The 19,183-nt window shown below is 45.7% G+C and overlaps 1 gene segment (V, D, J or C); it reads left to right on the forward strand.

Annotated features, from left to right (window-relative positions):
• Positions 1–11,175: 11,175 nt before the first annotated feature.
• LOC118981437 (immunoglobulin lambda variable 2-14-like) lies at positions 11,176–11,802 on the forward strand. The segment is given in 2 exon segments: positions 11,176–11,259; positions 11,372–11,802. Coding segments are annotated over 2 exon segments (477 nt in total).
• The last annotated feature ends 7,381 nt before the right edge of the window (positions 11,803–19,183 follow it).

Consider the following 19,183-nt stretch of genomic DNA (forward strand, 5'->3'; position numbering starts at 1 on the left):
GCTACCATTTCCCTCTTCTTTCAGCCCTCCCAACTGGTCACTTACTTTCTGTCTCTCAGGGTTTGTCTATTTCAGACATGGCACACAAGTGGGATCACACACTCCCTGGTCTTTTGTGTTTGATTTTCTCTGTTTACCAAAGTGTTTCCAAGGTTCCTTCAGGTTGAAGTGTGTATCAGGACTTCATCATGTGTCATGGCTGAATAATACTGCATTGTATGGATAGCTCTCATTTCATTTATTCATTAATCAATTGATGGGCTCCCATCAGTTTATCTGTCTCTTCTGTCACAAACCAAGGGCAGAGGGATCCTTGTGGGACCTAGGGCATGTAAACTCCGAGGTATACATCACTTCATGTGAGGAAATTAAAATATAATACTATCAGGGAGATCTATAGGCGGCAGCCAAAGCTTCATTTTTCTTTCATTTTTCGAGCCTTTTTTAAGGAATTCCTGCTGAGGAGCATTTTTCTTTCTTCCTACCTGTTTCTTGAGCATGTCCTGGACGAAGCAGAGAAGGTGAGCAGGGGCCTGGGCCTCAGCTCCAAATGAGCAAGGGGGGCTTGTCTTTCTACTGGCTGTTTCTTTCTCTTTCCCAGTGCCCAGTGTTCTAGGTGACTTTCCACCACCTCCAAAAGGCTAAAAGGACGAGTGTTTCACCTTCCACTCAAAGTTTGTCATAAAAAACTTTGTCCCTGTCTACATTTGTTCTGAGCTTTCTCTATGGAGCTAAGGAAAGGAAAAAACTTCAGGTATGTTTTAGTTTACTTTTCTAAATTCCATTTGCTATTATATGCATCATTCTCAAAGAAGAGTGTGTGAGATGAATATTCACAGTTTAAGAAAGAATAATAAATAGGAACCACCTCAACCCACCCAAAGCATATCCATCTCTCCCATTCCCCAAAGAGCCACTGTGCTGGCTTTGGTGTTAATCCCGGTATTGCTTTTCTTTTCATTCCTTCCCTGTACCTTCCTCGCTCTATGTTCACAAATGACGTAGATTTGAAACTGCCCAGCACATGACTTTCTTCTCATTAGAATAGGATCTTCCCAAAATGGTTTCTGGTTCTACAGGCAAGAGATATTTGGTGAGCCTCTCTCCTGTTCCTCTGGAGTTCTCACTGAGGTTTAATTTCCTTGGCTATCTAAACACATTTTTCTCTAGACTTCACATTATGATGATCACTAAGCACACAAGAATGAACTATCTGTGCAAGATTTTGTTGGGCTTCTGAAGGGCACTGGCTTTAAGTTCAAGAAGACTTGGTAGATGGCCATCCTCACTCTCTGGGTTTTAGTCCCGGAAGTCGCACTGTGTCCAGTGGGCCCTCACTCCTGTGTAAGCCAGAATGTTGGTCACTTTATCCACTAACTTGGTCTTTCTCACAACACTTCAATTTTTCAAAATTCTTTTTCATTATATTCTTTAGTTCTCTGAAAATGGCAATTACCTCCATGCTTTAATCCCATATGACACAAAGAATGATTTAGATTGACCCTGGAGCCACTCACTGGTCAGAGCACCAAGAGGAAGGGGCGTCTTCTCTTGAAGACAGAGAATACAGCCCTGAGTCACAGCCCAGCGTTGGTCCAATTCAGGACAGAGGGTGCAGTGCCTGTAGGGTGTGTCTTTGTGGAGGCAACAAATAGGAAGTGGGGGAGCTGAGTTCTGGTCTTTATCTTTGGAGCGATCCAGCACTTGCCCGCCAAAGTATAACATGAACCTCCCGCTGAGGTTGATTTTCTTGTCTGTCCAATGTATTGATAGTAGGTGTAGGAGCAGAGCAGGGATTTCCAGCTCCCACTCAGGTGCCTTCCCTGGAACATGTCACACTGTCTATGGCTACCAGAGGGTGTGAGGGTCTGGACATGGGGAAGGGCCTGGCTGTGGTTTAGCCTGACCTGTATGAAGTCCTAGGAGCTCTGTTCCCCCAGAGCATCTCTAAAGGGAGGTGGGGGTCCAAAATCTGTTCTACCCCAGTAAGTTCTTTATACAAGGTTCAATAAGTGCACTCTAGGGCTCAGACTCAGGACACAGCCAATGCACAGGCAGGGCACAGAGCTGTGCATGAGAAGCCATCCCAGAAGAAGGGCCAGGGAGGTGTGAAGGAAAATGACAAGTGCCCAGCTTTGCCTGTGGTCCCTGGAAACTGAGCATGAATCTCTCCATTCCTGCCTTCCTCCCTCTCCTCACCTTCATTCCTCAGAGCAAGAAGCTGAAGTCCTAAGATTCCTCAGTGAGGAACCACAGTGATCCTTCCAATAGAAAAGAAACGGACACCCAAGATTCTCTTCATTCCTGGGCTCTGTCACAGGCTCAGCTTATCCAGATGAAGAATGTGCAGATCAAAGGCTTTTAATCCCTCAGCTGAGCTCTCTGACCACTGTGCAGAATATCTAGAATCAAGGGCTGGGTCTGAGGAGCCTAGGGACAGGCAGGTGCAGGCAGCAGATTTGCATGAAGGCCCCTCCCTTCTCTGAGGCAGGGGGAAGGGATAAGAGAGGTCTGGGGGAGCCAGGACCAAGTTTGGGGGCTCAGAGGCAGTGTTCTTGGAGCATCTCTGCTATGGCCTGGACTCTGCTCCTCCTCACCCTCCTCACTCAGGGCTCAGGTGAGGCCTCCAGGGAAGGGGTCCCAGGGGCATCTTGGCTGATCCTTCATCTCCTATTTTAGTCTCACCTGGGCCCCAGCACTGAACTTACCCAAGTGTGCTTTTGCTCTTTTCAGGTCCCTGGGCTCAGGCTGCCCTGACTCAACCTCCCTCAGTGTCCGGGGCTCTGGGACAGTCTGTCACCATTTCCTGTGCTGGAAGCAGTAAAGACATTGGGCATTATAATTTGTCTCTTGCTATGAACAGCACTCAGGCACAGCCCCCAGACATCTGATTAATTATGTAAATACTCGGTCCTCTGGACCCTGATTGCTTCTCTGTCTTCAAGACAGGAAACACAGTCTTCTTGATCATCTCTGGGCTCCAGTCTGAGGACGAGGCTGATTATCACTGTTTTTCATATGTGGGCAGTGGTACTTAACACGGTGGTGCAAGTTCATGGGGAAGTGAGACCAGAATCTGCCCTCCCCTTTCAGGATCCCTCCTCATTCTGAAGATGCTCCCTCCCCCTGAGCCAATGGGGTCATGCAGCATGGCCTGGGGTTCCCTTTCTTCTCATCTCCTCTGCTGCCATGAACTTCAGAGAAAAACACTCTTTTTGAATGTATTTTCACGGTGTCATATTGGCTTCCTCTTGTCCTGTGTCCCCAGAGGCACATCCCTCTCTTCATTGTCAGAGGCAGAGTGAAGCACAAGCCTGCCTGGTGTACCTTCTGCTGCTTTCAGGGAAATCTGACTTTAGATTTCTCAACCAACTCAGCTACTCACCGCCCTGGATTCAGTTCTCCAGGGATGTAACAGTGATTGAAATAAACCTATTATACCAATCAGGTGGTATCGACAGAACAGACTGTACTAACAAACTCAAAGAAGATTCTTATGTTAAAAGTTTCTTTATAAGTATTTTATACACGCAAGCAGGTGCAGCTTCTGCCTAAGCAAGCAATGACCCCGAAAACAAGAAATTGGGTGAGTGTCAGCAACAAACATCTGAACCCATGGAGACGCTGCCCTGCAGTTCCTCTTCTCAGACATCAGCAGTCAAGCTGCAGACGGGGCTTTGACCCCACATGAGGATTTCCACAGGAGGTGACACTGAACCCACACAAGAGAAACTGCACACACGTCTCCAGGAATTTCTTAGTTCCCCTCTCCCCACAGTTGCCCTGTGAAAACTAGCCACGATGTCTGAAAGGCTAAGATGACTTTTGAAACGTGAGTCCCTCATCTTCCAGGTGGCTGGCACCTGAATAAAACCACTTTCTCTTACACCAGCTGCCCTCTCAAGTACTGGCTTTTAAAGCAGAGGGCAGCTGGAGTTGCATTCGGTTACAAAATGACTGTCATATTCAACTCTGCATTCGTCACGTTCTGGTCACATTAGTTCCCTGTGGGGGTCATTGTTCTGCACGTGTATTCCCAAAGCAACAGCACCTGAGAGAATGTCTGCACATTGTTGAGAGAAGGAAGATAAGTAGAACACATTTTTCTTCTCATTGTCCCTCATCTTTGACTGAGCTTGGGGCTGAGCTCAGAGAATGGGACTGGATGACTCCGTGGTCTCTAAGAGTCTCCCTGCCCTCGCTCCTGCCCTGCCCCCACCCAGAACCCTGAATCCCTGTCTGGGACACAGCCCCATTCATAGACTGTCTCCTCATTAGAATGAGCTCTTTTTAAAATGGGCTCTTTGTTCCTCAAGGGAAGAAACAGCAGGCTGTCCTCAGTTCTTCCAGGACCTTCCTGTGTGTCCTGCTTCTTTGGGGAACCTGCCAGATTGCTACCTGACTCCCACTTTTCATGAACCCCAAAGTACACCAACCCCTACATATCTATGCAGGATTCTGTTGAATTCCTTTGAAAACAGCCTTAAATTCTAGAATGCCTGATAGGATGACCATGTCTTCCCAGTTCTAGAACTTTCCCAGACTCTACAGTGTCAGTCTAGGCACTGGCCTCATTCTTGTGCAAACCAGAATAGATGTTCCCCTTCCCTAATAATTTTTTCATAATGTTTTTCATCTTCAGTTATGTTCCAATCTTGTCCCAGTTACCTTCTTTTACTCCCCGCCTACACAGTAAATGACCAGCACCTCAATCATCTAAGCAGATGAGTCACCAACCAGTGGGCAAGAGCCTCTGTTCACAGAATCTGAACATCTCAACTCATGGCCCCTGGTCTGTTTCAAGCTGGTCGAAGGCAGCACCTGCTCAAAGGGCGTGTGTCTCTGCAGAGGAAGCCTGTAGGCAGTGGTGGGGCCATTGGAGTTTTCACCTGTGCCTGTGAGTCATCAGAGCTCCACAGTTGTGGTAGGGTTCCTGGGCATCTTCACAAAGTGAAGACAACCTGTGGAATGGGAGATTGTTTGCAAACCATGTATCCCATAAGGGATTTTAATATCCAAAATATCTCAGAAAAATACATTTCTAATGTGTTTATGGCCAGAGGTAGGTTTGGACTTGGAGCCAGTCTCTCAGGAAAGGAAGGGCCCCATCCTCCCATGCAAACTGTGAATTGTGGGGACACTGTCTCCTTGATGCTTGCATTCCAAATATCTGTGACTCAGGTCCTAGAGAAAGACACCCCTGGTTCTTAACCCACATAGGGGCTTCTTTAGTTATTTTGTAGATTTACATACAATTTGAAGAGTACGGGAAAGAATTTACAACACAAGTTTTCTAAACTAAATGCCAAAAAATAGGAGAGCATGGCTTCCCTTCCTCTTTGACTAGGGAACACCCAGTATTATACCATCAGATCACATTTAGAGAATTATTCGTTTTTGGGGACTCATAGTAGGCAGCCAGGCATCACTGTAGTCTCATCTTCGAGTCTCTGAAGGATTCCACACTGAGGGCCATCTTTCCTGCTTCTTCCCTGCTGTGTGGACATGCCCTGGACATGCTGATGGGACAGCAAGAAAGGACAGTCTCTGCTTCATCAGAACAGCAGGAGGTGGGGCTTTGCCCTTGAGCTTGGCTCTTTTTCTTTCCTTTCCAGTTACTTTGTTCAAGGATTCCTGGTGAATTTGTTGCCATGGACTCCAAAAAGCCCACAAGGGCAGTTCTTTCACTTTTTCTTGTGTTTGCTCATGGGCACTTTCTCAACTTCTGCATTTATTCTGCCTCTCTGTTGTAGATAGGAGGGAAAAAAAGCATTCAGGTGCATTTTCCTTTTATGTTTCTAAATTTCCCTTATTGTGAGCATATCATACCTGAAGAAGGGTGTGTGAAGTGATGATGAACGATTTAGAAAGAACAACAAATGGAAGCTTCATCTATCCCGCATTACTCGCTACTGACTCAAAATATGTGTGTCGATCCGACCCATGGTGACTAGTGTCCTGCCTTGGTGTTAATCCCCTCTTTGCTCTTTTCCATATTCTTTCCACCTAGTTATCATTCTCAAACAATTTGCAACTTCCAAGCAGAGAGTAGAAAGCAACACATTAGTTGATGGAGAAAAAGGACAATGTGTTTATGAGATGGGGCCCTGGGAGGGCCATTAACCTTGACAGAGGCTCAGGGTCAATGTTGGGGGAGGTTCCCTGGGAGTTTACATGATCCCTTCCTGAAGATGACACTCAAAGCCCAGGAGGGAGAGAAGAGGTCTCGGAATTGGGCACATGGATTTCCTGAGTAATGGGCAGGCACTGGGTCTGCAGCAGGAATATTGTCAGACATTGTCTGCTGCCTGACTCAGCATGTTTTCCCAGCACAGTTTGCCATCGCTCCTCTGGGCAGGGAGAGAGAGATTTAGCAGTTGCTGATGAGGACATTGGTGCACGACTCATGTTGAGATGAACCTAGTTCACACCAGAAAGTGCAAATAAGAGTCCAGGCCGAACACACGAACAATTCAGGACAGTCCCCTTGGTGTCAACTCTGTAGGGATATTAGCTTCCTCAGGGATGAGCTTTGCAGTGTGTGAGGAAGAGTCTGGAACAAGACTATCTCCAGAGTGAGACCCTCAAAGGGTGCAACATCTCTAAAGCACAAGGCTTCTCATTACAATACCCACAGCATCTACAATTCTTGGAACCCTCTCAGCCTGAGTCATTCCCTTTGCCCTTTGTCGAGAAAGAGCTGGTCAGGGGAGGGAGTGGTGTACTGTGTCCTGTTAGCCTTAATGCCAGTGGGGAGCGGGTCTGGAAGTTTTTCTGCTTATGTGACAACATCCACTCACTCTAATATTTGTTTTCCTCATGGCCATCACTTCCACATTCACAACCCAAGGAGGATTCTCAGGAGATAAAATCCCATGGTTGGTATTTTACTAATGAATGAAGGAATAATTACAGAAGCCAAAGAAGGGTCTTGAAAAAGGTCCCTGGAAGAAAAAATTGGGTAAATTTGCCCTATGCTGGTTTGTTTCTTTTCTTTCCATTTCCTTCCCCCCCCTCTCTTTCTATCTTTCTTTCCTTCTTTTTCATGTTTCTTGTGCTTGTGGTTTGTTGAGTTTCTGGATTATAGTTTTCTTTCTATTCCTCTGTGTCTCTCTTTAGAATCCTCAATTTTGCATGTATTGCGCACTTGAAGTACCACTTCAAGTTTAAGTTCACAGATATCTTTTGATTTCATTTCTTTATTTTTTCCTACATTTTACATTGTACAATTTCCTTTGCAATGACTTTGAGGTCACTAGTCTTTTGTTTTCCAGTCTGTAGTAAATTCCATAGAGTTTATTTTCTTTGTTTTTTTTCCTATGTTTGTTTCCTTATATCTTGTACTTCTCAGCTGAGATGGTCTACATCTCTGCTCGTTTCCAGAGGGTTTCCCCTTAATTCTTTCATCAGCTTTTAAATAGCTGTTTTAAAGTGTTTGGGGAAAAGTCCAGGATACCTGTCATAGTGGGGGTAGCATGTGTTTAATGCCTTTTTTAGTCAATCGAGGTTATCTTCATGGTTTGTGTGTCATTTTGAATTCTATCCCACATATATCCACTGTTACATTACATTAAGAATTAATGTGTCTTCTTTGAAATGTTGATTTTTTTAGCTGACTTACTGTGTTGTTGGGTTCAGGTTTCCTGTTCCCAATAGCATGTACCCACTTTTCTAAAAGCTTCCTCACTCATTCTAACTGTGCTTTTACTCTCCTTCATCACTTGGATACCACAGCCAACTGAGAATTCAACCGATATCTCAGGTAAGAGTTCCCGCAGCCTGGGGACTGGGCGTTGAACAGCCTATGTCGGGTAACACATGTGCATCATATTCCTGACTCTTCTTTTTCCATTTTCTTGTTACCATTGTACTTTTTTTCTCATGTATTTGAATTCTTCCAACACAGTGTTTGTTGTGTTTTGTGGAGGAAGGCATGGACCTGTGTGTTCACTCACTTTTAATCCAGCATCTTAAACTGCTCCTGCCCAGGTGCGTGGTCTCCATTCTCTATTTCCCCACAGGCTCCTGGGATGCACAGGGGAGCAGCTCTTGCTCCTGAGGAAGCAGGTCACCTGAGGTGCCAAACAGTGACAACACATCACAGCAACCACGTTGGGTAGAGGCAGAAGTGGCCTTAAGATTTGAGGTTGTGTTATGAGGGATGGGGAGGAGAGAGAGGGAGAGAGGGGGAGAGAAGTGCTTTCACTGACTTTGCAGGAAATAAACTTCTGTGGCTAACATTTCACTAACAACGGAATAGTTACTGAAGCATAAGGAGGGTTCTAGAAGGGTTTCTACAAAAACAAGGTGTGGACTGGGTGGTTCCTGCTTTGGTCTTTTTCATGGTTCATGTGCTTGGGCTTGGGTGAGCTTTTTGAATCTATGGGTTTATATATCTTTTTTAAACTTTCAATGTTTTTGGTCATGAGATGTTCTCCTGCTATTTCTTCAACTTTGGAGACGCCATTTGCATGTTTACGAATTCCCTTGTTATCTTACATCTCACCGATAATTCTTTTAATTTAAAATTGTGTGTTTATTTTGAATAATTTCCATTGAAAAGATATTCTCTCATAGTTATAGAAGATTATCTGTGATGGAAAAATGCCATTCCTGCCATCTAGTGTAGTTTTCCCTTTTAATGTTTTCATTTGTTATCTTGATTATATTCTATTTCTTTACTAAGACTTTCCATTCTCATTCATTTCAAGAGGGATTTCTTTACTTAGGCCATCGGTGTAATAAGAGCTTACTTTTTCAGTCTTGTGTCAGGGAAGCCCAACATCTGAATCATTTCTGAGCTATCATCTGTTGATCATCTTTTCTACACTTGCAGATGTCCTGTTCCTCATATGTCTAGTAATTTAGGATTCTCTTCTGGATCTATCTTATATTATGGAGTGAAAGAGTGGATCTTGTTAAATGTTCTGTTGACTTTTTTATTTTAGAAGATAATCTGCCCTTTGGGTTTGGCTGACAAGTTCCTCCCAACTATTGGTGTTGAGTGTTCAAATGTCCATTCAGTTTTAAGCCTCGTCAGCACTACATGGATTCACAAACAATTCACTCCACCCAGGGGCCATGTGGGAACTAGGCTGTGGGCTGCCTTGTAATCCTGCTCCAAAACCTGTCCTTCCTCTTTGGGGTCCGGTTCACACAAGCACACTTCAGAGGCGGGCCCAGAATTTCAGGAGCCATTGAGAAGGTTATTTTCTGAAGCTTTTCCTTACCACTTTCTTCCCAATCCCCCAATCCTGCTCTAAGCTCATCCTGCCCTTAACCAAGACCTTGCCCTTGTACTTTTGAACATGTCTGTCACTTGTCACCTACAGTGACACCTAAAGGGTTTCCTCAGAATGGTCCCACTCTATAAAACTCTTATCCCACTTCCTGAGTGGACATTTCTCTTTCCATTCTGGGTAGAATATGTCAGGCATGATTGGGGTCTGCCCCAAAGCCACCTTTTCCCAGAAAAGCCTATCATCTCTGTGTGGATGGAAGAGATGTCCCCTCAGGAAGAAGCAGAGCTCTGGGGTGAAGTTGTTTCAATGTGGGGGGATGAAAGTTTCTTACCCCCTGTGACAGACAGACACTCCCTGAGGGTAGGTCCCTTAAATGGGGCCCTTGGGTCAATCCTGACCCCATTCTCCTTTTCAAAACTCCTCGAACACTGGACTTCCACACTTGCTGTTTATTGCATTATTTTCAGAACTAGTGAACTTACTCTTCTCCTTTCTGGAATACTTTTTCCTCATTTCAAGAGGCAATTGATCAGTCTTCTCTTCATCTAGCCTTCTAGGTGGGGTTGGGACTATCTCATGTCCGGTGTTTCCTCAGCCCTGAGAGGTGTGTTACCAGGTCAACAGGACCAGCATGATGGTCCCATTGGGTAGGTCTGGACCACCAGGGATGGCAGCTAACACATTTTGTTCTAGAAGAAGCTGTTGATGAGGTGACAGGAGAATAAACAGGACCAGGAGTGTTAAAGAACAACCTTCAACTGAGTGCATTTGAAGATCTGATTAGCTTTATTACATGATTCATATATTGACCTGTATCCTGCCCAGTAGGGGGAGAGCTTTCTCTATCTCTATCCTGCTCCAGGAAGAGCTTTCCAAAGAGCATCCCAAGTGGACATTTTTTATAGGCAGAAAAAGGGTGGGATTAAGAAGTAAAAGGAATACATTTTTCCAATAAGGGCATTTTCCCTTTGAGGAAGGCAGGGTTTTCATCATGCAGGTGACCTGACCAGTGCTGGCCTAGAAATGCCAGACTACTAAGTTTGAAATTCTATCCCTGGGGCAGCTGAAACTGCAATTAAGGTAGGCATTAAGTTTTGGTTCGGTGATGCACGTTAGCAAAAAGGACTCCATTTTGGCCTGTTTTTTCTTTTTTTAACACCCAGAATCAAGGGGCTTGGTGCTGTGTTGAGATGAAAACTAAGGAGCCTGGGCTGTGAGCAGAGCAGGGAGGGGTTTTCAGCACCCTTCCTGATATACTGTTCCACCTTGAGGTTTGTCACTCCAACGTTCGCCACCAGGTGGCAGCAAAGTCCAGATGTGCGGAGGTCTTTACTGTGCTCTACCCTGGCAGGTATTAGGTCCCAGAGCCTGGTTCCAACAGAAGTCTTACAGAGGGAGAATTCAGAAGTAGAGTGTCCCCAATCTGTACTGCGAGACAGGAGCATAAAAGTCCCCAGGTCTCAGCCTCAGAGCAGTGCAGAGACGGAACAGGTAGAATGAAGAACCAAGCTACAACCACCAGCTCTGCCTTCGGTACCTGAGAAGAAAACCCCTTAGATTTCTCCTAACCCCGGCCCTTTTGGACACTGTTCTCACCCTTCAATTATGCAGAACAAAAATAAAGTACTGAGGTTTCCAGTGTATTTAGCCAATCGAGCACATCGAGAAACCTGCAGTTGGGTGGATGGGGACCTTTTAAGTTGGACTGCATTTTCTGGGCACTGTCATTGCTCAGTCTTAGAAAATCCACGTCAAAGGTACTGAATGTCTCAGATTGGCTCTGCTCCCCAGGATGCAAACTATCTAGAACCAAGGGTCAGGTCAGACTGAGGTGAGGAGACAGAAAAAAGACGCTGATTTGCATGGAGGCCCCTCCCTCCTCTGAGGCAGGATGACAGAATAAGAAAGGTGTGGAGGAGCCAGGCCCAGGGTTGGGGGCCCAGAAGGCAACCTTCTTGGGGGATCTCCACCATGGCCTGGACTCTGCTCCTTCTCACCCTCCTCACTCAGGGCTCAGGTGAGACCTACAGGACAGGGACCTTGGGGACATCTGGCCTCCTTCTTTGTACAGCTCTGCTCTCCTGGGCCAGCACTGAAGTGACCTCTCAGTGTGTTTTTCCTCTTTTCAGGATCCTGGGCCCAGGCTCCCCTGACACAGCCTTCTTCGGTGTCCGGGTCTCCTGGAGAGTCGGTCACCATCTCCTGTGCTGGAAGCAGCAGTGATGTTGGGTATGGTAGCTATACAGTGTCCTGGTACCAACAAAAACCAGGCATGGCCCCGAAACTCCTGATATATGATACCAGCAGTAGGCCCTCAGGGATCCCTGCTCGCTTCTCTGGCTCCAAGTCTGGCAACACGGCCTCCCTGACCATCTCTGGACTCCAAGCTGAGGATGAGGCTGATTATTACTGTGCTTCATATACAAGCAGTAGCACTCTCCACAGTGGTTCGAATTTATGGGGAAGTGAGACCAAAACCCGCCTGGCACTCCTAGGCTCTCTCCTCACTCTGCAGATGCTGCATCATCCCTGTGCAGGGAGCTCATGCAGCAGGGCCTAGAGAAATCCTTTGATACCCATTGACATCTCCTCTCCCAAAGCTTCAAAAATGCAGGGTTTCTTTCACATGTTCAGAGTTCTCCCACTTCAGATCTGACAGGGCCAGCTCTGTCTTTCACGTGTTCTCCTCTCACACATGAAATCCAAAGGAATTTCTCTCTCTGGTTTGTGCCTTTGTATGTGTTTCTTGGACCCAGTAGGGGACTCATTCCAAACCCGTCATTGTAACAGCCACTGGGAGCCCCACCCTCTGCTTCTTGTGTAGTTTTCCCACAAAACTCTGGAAAAGTGTCATTTAAGTCTCTTAATTTCCCACACCATTGCAGACTGGCATGGACTGAGTTCCCCACAAATGGTGTTGGGATGAGAACAAAGAAGTTTTTCTTTTCTTCCTACATTCTTTCCTCCCTCCTTACCTTTCTCAATTCCTTTCTTCCCTTCCTCCTTAAGTCTGTCTTTTCTTGCTCCAAGTATTCCCAATAATTCTCACAACCTGGGATGATGAGGTCACTGTACGGCATCTTCTGGCTCCTAAGCTCAGCTCATTCAATGGTCAGTGATTTCTGGGCCTGAGTTATGTCTGTTTGTGCTTTGTGACTCATTGCAACCAGGATCACAGATACCAACTTTCCCAATAATGAGAAAGTTTTCATGTGGCAATTTCAGTGAAAGATTCTACCTCTCTCAGAATCACACTTCCCCTCAGACTCCTGAGTGATTCTGCTACAAACAGCTCTGCATGAGAAATGTCTTCCCATTACGACGGGATCTTTCCTAATGGCTGTTTGGTTCTTCAAGACATATCTTGGGCCCAGGCTGGTGTGGCTCAGTGGATTTAGGGCTGGCCTGTGAACTGAAGATTTGTCGGTTCGATTAANTTCTCTTCCTCCTCTTTCTATTCCCATGCAGCTCAGTGCTAGGTATCTAGATGACCCTAAAATCCATCCAAGCTCATTTATCTCTATATGATTCTACCTTTAGAATGAAAGGTCACCTGCTCAACAAGATTGTCTAGATCCTCCCCTGAGGACCCTTGAGCTTTTCTCTATGCCAGTTTGCTGTAGGATTAGTGCTCCTGGGAATAGTTCTTGGCCTTTGAACAGAAAACATGAAGCATGAAATAAAATCAAATCCAGAAGAAAATATGGAGGAAATGAATGAGACAAAGGGAGGACAGGTTGAGTTCCGCAAAGCTGAAATACAACATGTCCATGAAATAGAGAGCTCAGTGGGATTCACTACCCCAGATAGAAAGCAGGAAGTGGACTTCTTGTGTTAGAGATTCTGAGAGGTGTCAAGTGAGGACTGACAAAGAGCCCAACTCCAGGACCTGTCCTCAGACTGTGTTTGTCCATCACATGGACACACCATGCCCTTCCTTCATCATGCCCCCAACATGGTCTATTGAGATGAATTCACGTGAGAGATGTGTGGCTTCATGAGGCAAAATCTCCCTCATCCACAGGTAGATGCTTTGCCTGGTATACTTTTTTTTTCTGAAAAGAGCTGGATTTGGAGAATAGAGAAATGAGGACTGACTGTGCCCGGCTAGGTTGGTATGGAAATGTCCTCAGGAAAGGACTGGAAGTTCTATGGAAAAAGTGTTGTGAGAAAAGTATTTTAGTGTCTTTATTTATACTGCATCCCAACAAAGAGGTGACACCTGGCCAAAGGCTAAGATAGGTTCACGGCAGCCTCAGGCATTGGGGAGAGGGAATGGCGAGTGGGAGGTATGACACTCTTCTGTTTGTCATAGTTGTTTCAGTGGGGGTGCTCTATACATCCACATGCTCTAATGCATCAGGTAGAGAATAAAGTCTGCAGAGTGAGATAATAGTGAAGTGGCAGTAATCAATGACCTGTTCAGTGATTTATCCACTGAACCTATGGATTGATACACGGGATCCTTGTCTCCTGGGGAAACCAATGAAGTCCCGTCTGACAATTTCCCAGTCATCCACATTCTCTCTCCTAGAATCAAACCTCCGATCTTCACTAGCTCCCAACTAGTGCTTTTTCCTCATTCTGTTAGTACAAAGGACAACTCAGAGCCCCCATGCTGCAGAAATGCCCATTTCATTGAAAATCATTCTGTATGATTTTGTCCATATGACAAGAAGTGACATAGAACTACTGAGCCTGACAGCCACCAAAGTAGGCAAAATGTATAATTTTAACTATGATGAATAACCATTAAAGCCAAGCAAATAAAATAAAATAATCAAATATCTATCCCCAATTCCATAGATCAAGATGAATATGATTATTCTTCTTAATAAGGCAATTATGCCCTGGCAGGTGTGGCTGAGTTCATTGGCTCACCTTTCCATAACAGAAGGGTGACAAGTTCAATTCCCAGTCAGGACAGACGTCTAGGTTGCTGGTACAAACCCCAGTCTGGTATGTACAGGAAGGAGGAAGGAAGGAAAGAGCCAATGGATGCTTCTCTCTATGCCTTCCTCTCTACCAACGTCTCTCTCTAAAATCAATGGAAAAATATCATCAGTTGCGGATTTAAAAATAATTGCAATTAAGGAAAAAGATTAGATATCCAGCCGCGGTACAGTGTGAAAAGAGTGGCACCTGACCCAGACACTGTGTGGGACCTGTTAAAGGTCATTGCCCTGGGCTGCTGAGTCCCTGAGTGTATCTACAGGAAACATTGGTGGTAATATTGACCACAGTGACATGTAGAACACACCTGATCTCTCCCATCAAAAATGACCATTTCCTTCCTCCTCTGAAAAAGACAAACAGGTATTCTGTTGCCTTATCCCAGATAATGCACGGGGCTGTCTCTGCAGTCTCGGACNCACTGTGTGGGACCTGTTAAAGGTCATTGCCCTGGGCTGCTGAGTCCCTGAGTGTATCTACAGAAAACATTGGTGGTAATATTGACCACAGTGACATGTAGAACACACCTGATCTCTCCCATCAAAAATGACCATTTCCTTCCTCCTCTGAAAAAGACAAACAGGTATTCTGTTGCCTTATCACAGGTAATGCACGGGGCTGTCTCTGCAGTCTCGGACTCCAAATACACGAGGAACAAAGGGTGCTTGTTTCTCCAGAAAGGTCAAGTTAGAGAATCCTACTGACTCAAGATCTAGCTACTGGCTCTCTTTGTAATAGCCCTCGTAAAAAAGAGGGACTACCTTCTCAAAACAGAACAGTGGCCTCACTTTAGATGGGAAACAGCTGAAGAGTTACAGTGGGATCCTGCCATCCTGTGCACGTTGAAATAACATAAATACTGGCATTACTATGATAATCAGGGGGAAAGACATGCCTGACATGCCATGGACGATCACCAGAGCAGTTGCCACTCTGCTGTGGACTGGAGTTCAGCACAAGGACACTATCACACACAGGCCCTACAGGCAAATTCAACATGTGGCTAGCTTACACAGACTCTGGGCTGTGATGTAGGATCTTATCCTGTGTCTCCAAAAGCGAGACCCTTTCAACTGTGTTATGATTCAGCTGGGAGGGTCCAGTGTGTCACTCTTGCAGTCTGGATGATTAAAGCATGAAGGTACTGACTCCTGAAAGGAAAAGATGAAAGTAACCGGCAAATGAGAACAAGTTACTTAAATGGAGAACACTGTGAGAAAGTCGTAACTTCCAACTATAATGACCACCCACCCTATTCTGACACAGATTGAAGTCATTTTAAAGATGTTGCATAGCCAGGGATGAAGATGGGAGAGTTCTTACAACCTTGGGTACTGAGGACACTGCACCAGGTCTTCTGGCAGCTAAGCCCAGCTTCAGTCAATGGTCAAAGGATTCTTGGCCTGAGAATGATGTGTTATTTGTGCTTTGTGAATTATTGTAGTTGGGATCACAGCTAGAATGAGTTGGATCATAACGCAAATCACATACTTTTGGGATGCCTGAGGAATGGGGCCCACACTTAGAATGAGACCATCATAAATGGGATGAGAGTTCATCGGCGAATCCAGTAGACGCATTTGGGTATCTGAAGAAAGAGCAGATGTTGAGAAAACCAGAGTATTTCACTCAAATTCCCACCTCAAAACTTCTTCCTATGGTAAATACTAGGATCAAAGAAAGAAAGAATTGAGGAGAGATGGAAGGAAGGAAGGAAGGAAGGAAGGAGGGAAGGAAGGAAGGAAGGAAGGAAGGAAGGAAGGAAGGAGAAAAGAAAGGAAGGAAGGAGAAAGGGAAATAGAATCTTGTTTTCATTCCCACATCATGTGTGGAAAAAATGAATCGACGCCTGCCCACACAGGTGTGGGAGTCCAGCGGATTTAAAGTGAGTATTTCACAGAGGACCATGGGGGAGCTCCCCAACTAGCAAAGCTCAAGACTGCCAGGGGCTGTTACAATGAAGGGTTTGGGATGATTGGCTTTCTGGATCCACAAAACACCTGCAGAGAGAACAAAACAAGGAGAGAGTTTCCTTTTGGATTTCACGTGAGAGAGGAGAACAACTCCTCTCTCCAGGCAGATAAGAAATTCTCCAGGCCCTGCTGCATGAGCCCTCCTTGCACTGGGATGAGGAAGTAGCTTCAGAGCAAGGAGGGAGCCTGTGAGCACAGAGCAGGTTTTTGTCTCACTGCCCCATGAGCGTGCAGCACTGTGAACACTGTTTGCGTTCCTAGATGAAGCACTGTAATAATCAGCCTCACCCTCAGACTGGAGCCCAGAGATGGCAAGGGAGGCCGTATTGCCGGATTTGGAGCCAGAGAAGCGATCAGGAATCCCTGAGGCCCAATTTTTGTCATAACATACCAGGAGTTTGGGGGCCATTCCCGGTTGTTGCTGGTACCAGGAGACATAAGTAGTACACCCAACAGCACTGCTGCTTCCTGCACAGGAAATGGAGGCCTGGACACTGAGGGAGGCTGAGTAAGGGGAGTCTGGGCCCAGGAACCTGAAAAGAAGAAAAACACACTCAGTGCCCACTTCAGTGTTGGACTAGCGTGAGTCAGAGGAGGAGACAAAGTATCAGTCCAGTTGTCCCCATGGTCCCCTCCTGGGAGGCCTCACCTGAACCCTGAGTGAGGAGGGTGAGGAATAGCAGAGACAAGGCCATGGTGGAGACCCCAAGAGTGTTGCCTTCTGAGACCCCAACACTGAGCCTGGCTCCTTCAGACCTCTCTTATCCCTCCTTCCTGCCTCAGAGGAGGGAGTGGCCTCCATGCAAACCTGTTTCCTGCACCTGCCTCTCCTCATCCCACTCTGACCTGACCCTTGATAGAGACGTTTCTGCTTACCAGACAGCACAGCTAATCTGAGAGAATTTAGGTGGTTTGACATGATTTATTCTCACTCACAACACACTGAGACCATTGTTCCAGTGTGTAGGAAATGGAGCTCACCTGGATGTTCTAATCCTTCCTATTGTGGGAAACAGGGCAGTTCTTGAGTGAGGAATACAGAAACTTTCCCTGCAAGACATTTGGGAGGAGAGTGAGGACAAAGTCTGAAGTTGGCTAGAAAAACATCCAGTCACTGCACTATCCAAGGACCATACACAAAGCTGGCATCTCTCATTCTCCTCAACCTTTTCCGGAAGCCCTTCAGTTGAAGTGAGTCCTCATGTATTCTTTGTTCAAGTCTCTACAGTGTCTGCCGCTGAGGGACATTTATTGTCACTTGTAGAAGTAGAAAAATTGAGACCCAACACATACAGGACTCCCTCACCCTCAATGATCCACTCAGGAGAATGTCAGGGTAAAGGTCTATTAAAACTTTATACAGTCCTGGTAAGCACCTTACTCCAGTTCTAACAACGTTGCCCTCTCATGGGGGCATAGATGATTCAACCTACGCACCTGGGAAGGCAGTTGAGTGGGAGCTAGAAAATCGGCTCTGTTCCCCTGCTCCTCTTTTTATTCCCATGCAGGTCAATAACAGGTCTCTAGATAACCCTTACATTCAACTGAGCTCATTTGTCTCTGTATCCCTCATCTTTTAGTATGGAAGGTCACCTGATCAACAAGGTTGTCTAGATCCTCCCCTGAGGATCATTGAGCTTGTGTCTAATTCATCTTATCACAGGGTTAGTGCTTCTGGGGTAGTTCTTGGCCTTTCCTCATGAAATATTAGACTTGATATAAAATCTAATCCAGGAGGAAAAAATGAAGGAAAGAAATGGGACTAAGGAAAGACAGATTGACTTCCCACAGTGATGAAATACAAGATCCCCATGAACGAGAGAGAGCTCAGTAAGATTGCTTACCACCAAATGGAAAAGAGGGCGTTGGTTCTTGTGTTTGCGATTCTGGAAAGTGACAAGTCAGGACTGGCAAAGAACCCATCTGACACTTGCCCTCAGATGTGTCTGTCTGTCACATGGGAGACAGAGTGTCCTCAATTGTGACCCCTATCTAACATACTGAGATGACCTCACCCAAGAGCTCTATGAATTCATAAGGCACAATCTCCCAGATACACAGAGAGATCCTTGGTTTTGTGTACTTTTACTGGAAAGTGTGTGATGTGGCAATCAGATAAGTCAGGAATAACTGGTCCTGGCCAGATTGGAATGGAAATGTTCTCAGGAAATAACTGGAGGTTCTATGATTAAAATGCCAGAGAACAGTCTTTTAGTTTCATTGCTCATTCCACATCATGGGCATTGTGAAGAGCCGAGAGAGGTGACATTCTGGCCAAGGAAGAGCACAGACTTATGGCGGCCTCAGAAACTGGAGAAGAGGGAGTCAGATGTGGGAGGAAGTGACAGTCTTCTATTTGACAGTCATTTCAGTGGGGGTCCTCCACCCATGTATGTGGTATACGATGTGGTATAGAGAATAATGTCTCTAGTGTAACAGAATAGTAAAGTGGCAGTAATCAATGACCTGCTCAGAGATCCATCACTGGACCTGTGGGTCAGGTAGTCTTTATTCTTGTGTCTTGGGAAACCATGGAGAGGCCCACTGGGTCCATTCCAGCTCTCCACATACCACAGCAAGAAACAAACCTCTGATCTTTACTGGGTTCCTCCTTGATCTGGTTCAGGTTCTGCTAACATGAAGCCTCTATGCTAAAGTTGTGTTCCTTTCATTTAAAATCCTTCTGTAAATTATGACAGCATGACAAGCAGTGACATAGGAATACTAAGTATGACAGACACCAAAGCAGGCAAAATGAACACTTGCAACTATGATGAATAATCTGTAAAGGGCAGCAAACAAATTTAAAGACACTATATTTGTTCCCGATTCCACACTTTCAGGTCAAAATGAATATGATGATTTTCTTTAAAAGGCAATCATACTCTGGCTGGTGTGGCTCCATTCATTGGATCACTGCTCCATAACAGAAGAGCTATAGGTTCAATTCCCAGTCAGAGCACGTGTCTTTGTTGCAGATTCAATCCCTGGCCTGGTGTGGGCAGGAAGCATCTG

Source organism: Sturnira hondurensis, unplaced genomic scaffold (genome assembly GCF_014824575.4).
Source record: "Sturnira hondurensis isolate 20B ecotype Veracruz unplaced genomic scaffold, ASM1482457v3 Scaffold0001932, whole genome shotgun sequence".
NCBI classification, from domain to species: domain Eukaryota; kingdom Metazoa; phylum Chordata; class Mammalia; order Chiroptera; family Phyllostomidae; genus Sturnira; species Sturnira hondurensis.